The sequence below is a fragment of the Phytophthora infestans genome, genomic scaffold (genome assembly GCF_000142945.1).
Source record: "Phytophthora infestans T30-4 supercont1.344 genomic scaffold, whole genome shotgun sequence".
In the NCBI taxonomy this organism is placed as follows: domain Eukaryota; phylum Oomycota; class Peronosporomycetes; order Peronosporales; family Peronosporaceae; genus Phytophthora; species Phytophthora infestans.
In genome coordinates, this window is record NW_003303415.1 from 13062 (window position 1) to 20555 (window position 7494).

A 7494-nucleotide genomic window follows, 5' to 3' on the forward strand; every position below is an offset into this window, starting at 1 on the left:
AATATGTGGTACTGACACGAGCCCCACGTTCAGAAAAATGGTTTGCCACATTAAAGGGTGGCCTTGAAGAGCGCACATACCCGTCAATGACCAGCCCTGTGAGCACGTTCCAGCTCACAACAACATCTCGTATCAGGAAGATGTCGTGGTGCAAAGTCGATGTGGAGTTAGCTTTCGCAAGCAGCTCTGCTATCTCTGTTTATTTAATATTTTCTTGGTGCAGCAAATATATATGTCGAGCGCGCTGAAGAGCGGTCCTAAAAGTTGCCGTCTCGTTTTGGGTTGGAATGCCCTCTTGCTGGGTAGTGGTTCATTGGGATATCCTGCGAGCGCGCTTACTTTGTCGTCTGATTCTACGAAGCGAGGCCGTCTCCGTAAATGCTCATTCTGAATGTTATAAACATGCACACAGCTCTCGGGCACGGCCAAAATGAAAGCAGAATTGCCGCATGTAGTAGCCTTGAGCAAGCATGGGCAGCATTTTGGTACCTTGGTGCTCTCATCATGTAGTGTCAATGGTCGGTAAGTTTCGGCACGATTACCATTTCGCATTGTTTCGGGCCGTAAACTACTGTAGATGAAGCACGTGTCTTCCTGTACGACGGCTGTGGCCGAGCGAGCACCGTTTCTAAAACAAAAGAGGTCAATCGTTTGTTAGATCGCAAAACTAGTGCCCTTATTGAGCGATAAGCATACCCCTGGTAGACCGAAGATGCGGTGAGCCTGGGCGTGTACGCGGTCGGAACTCGATCCCGGAGCATGTCTCGGGAGGCTTGGTCGACAGGCGAGTACGTCTATCGCATGCCGGCTGCGAGTACTGCACGTCTAAGAGATCTTCTGTTGAGGCTACCAGCTGGAGTGCTTGGTTAGTAGCCGCTACACGTCACTTACGCAAGCATGGCCGTGTCCACTGATGCACGCTCGCTGCCACAAGTAAAATGGCATAGTGTGATCCCCTCCACAATCTACTTTCTTGTATTGCGTAAAGTGACCTGTGAGTATGTGTTTTATTACAGCGTTATCCCTCCGCTAAATATGACGTCAACTACGCTTTAACGAGATTTAGCGTTATCTCTTGTAGCATCCGGATAACATTCGACGTCGACAGCACTAGTCACGACTCGGCAAATTCCTTTATTATGGGCAGCTACAATTGGCGAAAAAGTAAAAAATCAGTTATAAAAAAGCCTTGGTTCAATCAATTTTTTTTAGCGGTTATCTATGCGATTGGTAAAGCCTTAGCACCATTGTAACTGTAGACTCGATGCATGCCACATCAGCACGCACGTTCCGGACAGAAGTCCAACAAGTGCTGGATGTCGCGGTGCTGACAGCCCGACCACCCACTCCGGCAGATGAACCATAGTCGGTTGCCGTACGATACCGTGACCTCTTCACCGCGGTTGATGTGGCGTAGTGATACAACTACCACTGTAACTACACTGTTAGTTTGGAGCTCGTGAAATCTCGCCGCAGGTTTGCAGGCATAGTTCATCATCCAAATCTTACAGCCCATTCGAAGGGCGTCGATGCCCAAATACTGATTGCCTTTAGCCCTAGTCTTGATATGCATGCGGAAGCCCTTATTGGCGGATCCGTTTATACAAGGAGGTCCAAGAAATAGTAGGTGGCCTAGATACTGGCCCAGTATCTCTCCGGCCGGTATGGTACTGGTCGCCACTAGACCTCGCATTCCCGACCGCGATCTCCGAGCGATAACCAGCGATGGATGTTCTCTAAGACCATTCCCGCATTTACCTCACAAGACACAGTTCTGTTCGCAACAGAATCGAAGCTCCTTGGAATTGATGCACGTTGCCGGATTGCATCGGGTTTCACAAGCACAACCGGCTCCATCTCATTTGCCCACGCTTTGCTTAGAAAATTTTCACTTACGTGGATTCCACTGTTCGACAGAAGACTTGTAGTATTCGGAGCAGACGGCCTCGTGTTTGGTGAACTGGGTGCCAGACTTCTCGTAGTACATGAATCGGGGAGGTTGGTACTGGGCGGCGACCAAATGGCAATGATTGAATCTTGAGATGCATCCGGGGAGACCGAGGTCAGCGCTTCAGGTTGCGACGAAGAAACAACAGCGTTTGAGTCCTGCGACGAGAGATCGGACGACTTCTCGTAGAAGGATAGAGATTCCGCCTCCATCGTTGCAGCCTCTACGATATGTGAATGACGAATGACCGGACCCGAACGAAGCTGAAGAGGTGGCGAGATTGCGGGTAAGTTGAGCTTCGCCCTGCTGCAGCGGGCTGTCAGGTCGATCACAGGTCGACCTTATAATCTTCATGTTCGCGGAGTGGATAGTTTCAATTGAGCAAAGCAAAGATAATAAATTTAATTCTTGCATGCAGAGTAGATAATCCGTAAAACAATACATTACTCGATCCGCGCAAGTTGTTGTTTCAATTAACGAAGGCAAGGTACTCAGCATGCGAGTGCGGGAAACGCTGCCGAGAGCCTAGAGACCAATTGGAGACATGTATTGAAAAGCAACGATACTATGAGAACACCCTTCTTCGTACATGGTACACACAACAGTTAAGGAGTAGGGAGCCAATGCTCAGGCCGGCAAAGCTCTCCGTGGCGCGTCGTTATGAAACGTTGACAGGACAGTAGAGCTTGCCCTCCCCAGGCGGATTTAAAAGTAAGCACTACACCATGGCTCCAGCCGACTTGGAGCGAATAATGGATGGAGAAAATGGCTATCACCATCTACTGTAGTCCCTTGAAGATATTCAAACTTCAATGGGTAAGGACTTCCCCGTTTGGAGTTTCGCTTTGTACACATACTAAATTCTAGATTCATTTTAGATTGGGTTGCTAAATCGGAGTGCAATTAAAAATTACCAAACTCGGTTTAATGAATTGTTTGATCCGACCACTTTTTGGTCTTATCAAACAATTCAAGTTTAATCGGCAAGTTTAATACACCTTTTAATGCGCCCTAACCCTACTTAGTAGAACATTCTAAGTAGGCACCCAGTGATTGCCATCCAAAAACTATCAAAAAACAGTTTAATCAAAAGGGTCATTAAAAATCTGGATTAACGAGAATTGTTTGGTGAGACCAAAAACTGGTATCACCAAACAATTCGTTTAATCGCCTTTTATCGCGGATAAAAGACCCTTCAAGTAGCAACCGAATCAAACAAATGTCTTGTCTTAAGCGTGTGTTCAAACAGAACCTTAAAGTAGAAAAATCACGTGAATGTCGGGGAAAAGCGCGCCTATTTTTCAGATTTTGACCGCAGTCGGGTAAATACGATGTTTGACAAGGCTTCGAAGGGCATGAAAAAGAGGGACAGGCGACTGACTTGTTTAACTTTGCTTCTTACAGAGAATAAATTATGGATAAGAGATACCAAGATAGTCGGCTAGGGCTTCGTGATGCTCGGAATGAGAGACGTCAAGGTCGGCACCTTCTATTGCGGTAACCCCAATGAAGGAGTTGTGGCGACGAAGCAGACGTCGGCTAGCGCAGAAGGTCCGGTGCTGACATGTTTGGTGCGCTCAAGACCGGGGGAATTTCCTTGGGCGGTACGAAGTCGGCTGCGTATTTCGGCTGTGGCATCTCCGAGTCTGAAGGCTGCTGAGTATACGCGACCACATGAAGGTGGTGGGAACGTCCGGTAAGATTGCCTTGCAGGTGGACTATTCGCCTGGGGTTCCTTGCACTCTGGCTATTAATACGAACGTATCACGTACGATAGTCGAAAGAAAATGACGCTAAGACGGACAGCAATAACCAAATTATTTCGTCGAACGACTGGAGCACTACCATCTACTAAGATACGTCGGCGCGGGTGGACCGGATTATTTCGGTTGCTTTAGACAAGAGCAACGTGGGGAAAAGTTAGGGAGCACCCTGACCGGAGCACCCGGGCAGAAAAAGTGTATGCACATGGCGTTAGTAAGTTGAAGTTATTGATATTTATTGTTTAAAAACTGAAAAATGAAAAATAAAAAATGAAACTACACTGGGGATCTAATCATCGAAATCTTGTTGCCCAGCGTACCCCCATGCACGAGGTGGTAAGAATGCATTTTGGAAGTCTTCAACGCTTTGCTCGAGAAGCCCTTGAAATGTCAATGAAGTAGCGTTCTCGTTAGTCACCAAATCCGGTTGCCCTTGCAGTTCAAACCCGGATAGCTCTCGCCGTGTACCATTAGCGCCTTACCCAGCTTGATGAGACCGTGATTGCTCGCGTGTTCGTGGCTGTTTAGCCCTTGGTACAGGCTCTACCACGCGGCCCGTAACCACACACAGGTGCCAGTGTTTGTCGAATTGTTCCGGTAAAAGCTTTTATACGCCACCAGACTCGATAATGTGCATCATGTCAAGAAGCCAGGGCCGACCTTGAGTTCCGTACCACTACAGACATTAGGTTTAGTGCCTTTAACCACTAGTTTTTGTGTCATTTTCCACAACTTGTGTGTTTCCGTCAGAGCGTAAACAGAAATGTTTTTTACGACGGCTGAATATAAATCATCACGAAATAGTTGCGGGACGGTAGACACTTCTTTTGCAGCTTGCACACTGTTGTTTGTAGCCACTCTAGACCACCACGGAAGAAGACGCTGAAAGACGGTGACTAAATCGCCCCGTGAGTTATCTAAAAATGCCTTCATCTTGGCATGAGTCCCTTCGACAGTAGACGTATCTACACAATTAAAATGACAAAACGCATCTATCCAGCAACGAGCAAATTTGGTTTTGTACGGCCACCAATGTCGGTTAAGATAGACGTCCAAGTCACTGCTAATGTTTTTCAATGCTGAACACCCCTCATTGAACTCACACTCCGTTGCAGCATTAATGGTTTCGTCAAATTTATCCACGAACGTGTCAACTTTCAGTTCCTTCATGCTTTTCATCACTACGACGGAGGCTCCGGGGACTTGTGCAACGACAAGTTTTCACTGAGCTTGAGCTAAAACGTTTCGGCGGATGTGCCAACGACACAACAACTTCTTCGCGAATGGAAAGACTTTCTCCGTAGCGTTTGTACAAGCCAAGTCCCTGTCTGTAACGATTATCCTGGGCATCAAAATATCTTTTTCTTGCAAAAGAGCCCACAAAAAATCAGGCTCGCTTTCACCCGGTAGCCATATTTGTGCAACAGGTAGAATAGTGTTTATTCCAGTAAGAATGATCACATTCAAGAGGGGCATCCCGTACTTATTTGGTTTATACGTGCAATCCAGAACGATAATATCGATAAATTGTTTGGCCAATTTTGTAGTCGTCGGGTGAACCCACAGTAGATATCGCAGCCTAGTGGAAAAATCCTCGACTTCGTAAGAGTAGTAAGACTTGTACTTTTCCAGTAAGGAAAACAAAGCCTCCGTATTCGTCTGCCTTGCCAACAATTCAGAACGTGAGGCCTTCTTTGTATTGGCAATGTCCGACGGAAGAACTAGAGAGTCTTCATCGACCATTATCATCGTGGCGAAGATTTGAGATGTAGAAACCCCAGCTTTAGCCTGCAAAGAGACTAGGTTTAACGTATAAATTTCCTCAGTGGTTTTTCGTCGAGCATCCCGCTGTCTGTGGGCGACACAGACGCGGACGTCCGATGCATCAGGGTGGGTATGCGTCTGGCTGCCATCCTTTGTGTGTTGAATACGCCAAGGCCCTGTTGGATCCGATGTGTCGACCGCGACAATACTTAGACGCGTTTTGCAGCCACGTCGTTTTGATGCTACGATTGGGCGCTGGCGGTCTGAATCTTTAAGTTTTCTTGTATTTTCCGGCTTACCAGCCCGATCAGATTCGTACAAGCGATATCGCACTTTTCCTTCTTCGTTTAGAGCCAGCTTTTTCCGTGACACATTGTATTGATGGGCTTTAGACCAAGCATGAATCGCCGCCTCAGCGACTTCTTCAGAATCGTACACCTCTTCGGGTGGCGCAGGAAGATGATACTGGTGCTGGTCCTTGACTTCGGTTGGTGATAATGCAGTCTCAATCAAGTGAACAGATGCAGAACCGAGCCATGGCGGAACAAAGGCGTAGATGGTGTCTTACCAATGGAGGGTCGCTCGTTATATGATTTGGTTCTCACAGTATATATCTAATTTTCATAGCAGCTACGATATTATAGATCAAAAGCTTCAACTTACTAACGCCATGTGCTTACACTTTTTCTGCCCGGGTGCTCCGGTCAGGGTGCTCCCTAACCTTTTCCAGCAACGTGCTCTTTAGTTTTTTTTTTTCGTTCAGTCTTTTGGTTTGACATCAGTGTAGAACTTCCTCGTCTGGTAGCTTCAATTTATGAATTCCTTGCCCGGAAGGCAACGCGAGAATATGTGCAGTTAATGCCATTACTTGCTTTACTTTCGAAGTTAGTAGTATGTGAAAACCCACCGCTGCTTCGGGGCTTTTGTGGGGCTTGATCTTAGACGGCAGAGGTCCGTGATGCCTAACGAGTTACGGTTGGGATCCTTACATTTAGAGATTTTTTTTGACAATTATGTCCTTCATTGAAACATTCAGCTTACAGAACGGAGGTACGATTTTATTATTGGGATAATTGCCACCGACCGGATTAATATAGGTTTTGGACGTCGGTTTTCGCAGGCGAATAGTGATTGACAGGGGTATTTACCTGATCTTGATTAAACTTTTTTATGATAGTTCTGGAAGGCACCAAATGGGTGCAAAAACGAGCTTCATATGGGTGATTTAAAAAAAACCGTACTAAAAGGTGCTCCTTTAAAAATCCATAATGCTCTTTCATTTAATTTGGAATGATAGGTTATCAAAAATCGCGATTTACCAATCTCCCGTTTTGGCTGATTGGATTCAGTATGGACCTTAAAATTATCTGTCTTAGTAAATATTTGAAATGCTTTGGCACCCTTGATGATATTTTACACCGAGTTTTAAAGTGCGTTGTAATGCCGTTAAAATTGCTTCCAAAATGGATACTACTAGTACATGTATTTCGTTCCTTATTCACCAGATGTTTACACCATATTTACGTTCTTTTTAAAAAAAATAGCTATCCAAGTCTCCTAGTTGTTCGATTTTTTTCTTGAAATTTGTAAGCAAAAGCATCCCTTTCGAATTAATTCCTGCTAAAGTGCCTTCCTGAGCAGTTTAGCATGATGTTAAGTGTCGAAATTCGTTAAGAAAATAGCTCGCCTAAATATCAGCCTATTCTCGTCCAATACACATACTCAAACTATTGAAAATATCCGTTAGCCATCAAAGTGACAACAAGAGTAGAATCCATTTGCCCGTAGCTCCTAATACTATTTACGCTATCGCTCGCTGAGCAGAAGATATTTCCGTAGTAAATTCTTAAAGACTTGGTCACAAACCAACTTGCGAATAAATTTTTCGATTTTGGCGTTCGCCCCAGCCGCATCAAGTGCATATTTCAGTACGTTGAGAGGCAAGTCTGCCAGTTGACTTTCATAAACGATCTCCAATATCGCCATTTGTCCGTGATGGGCTGCGGCAACGAATAATTT

At 45.6% G+C, this 7494-nt stretch overlaps 1 protein-coding gene across 1 annotated transcript; it reads right to left on the bottom strand.

The window, feature by feature from the left end:
- Positions 1-1276: 1276 nt before the first annotated feature.
- On the bottom strand, positions 1277-1693 carry PITG_21423 (uncharacterized protein; the record flags this gene model as incomplete). The annotated part of the gene is made up of 2 exons (XM_002894909.1): positions 1277-1425; positions 1510-1693. The coding sequence occupies 2 exons, from the start codon at positions 1691-1693 to the stop codon at positions 1277-1279; spliced, it is 333 nt and encodes a 110-aa protein (XP_002894955.1).
- Positions 1694-7494: the final 5801 nt, after the last annotated feature.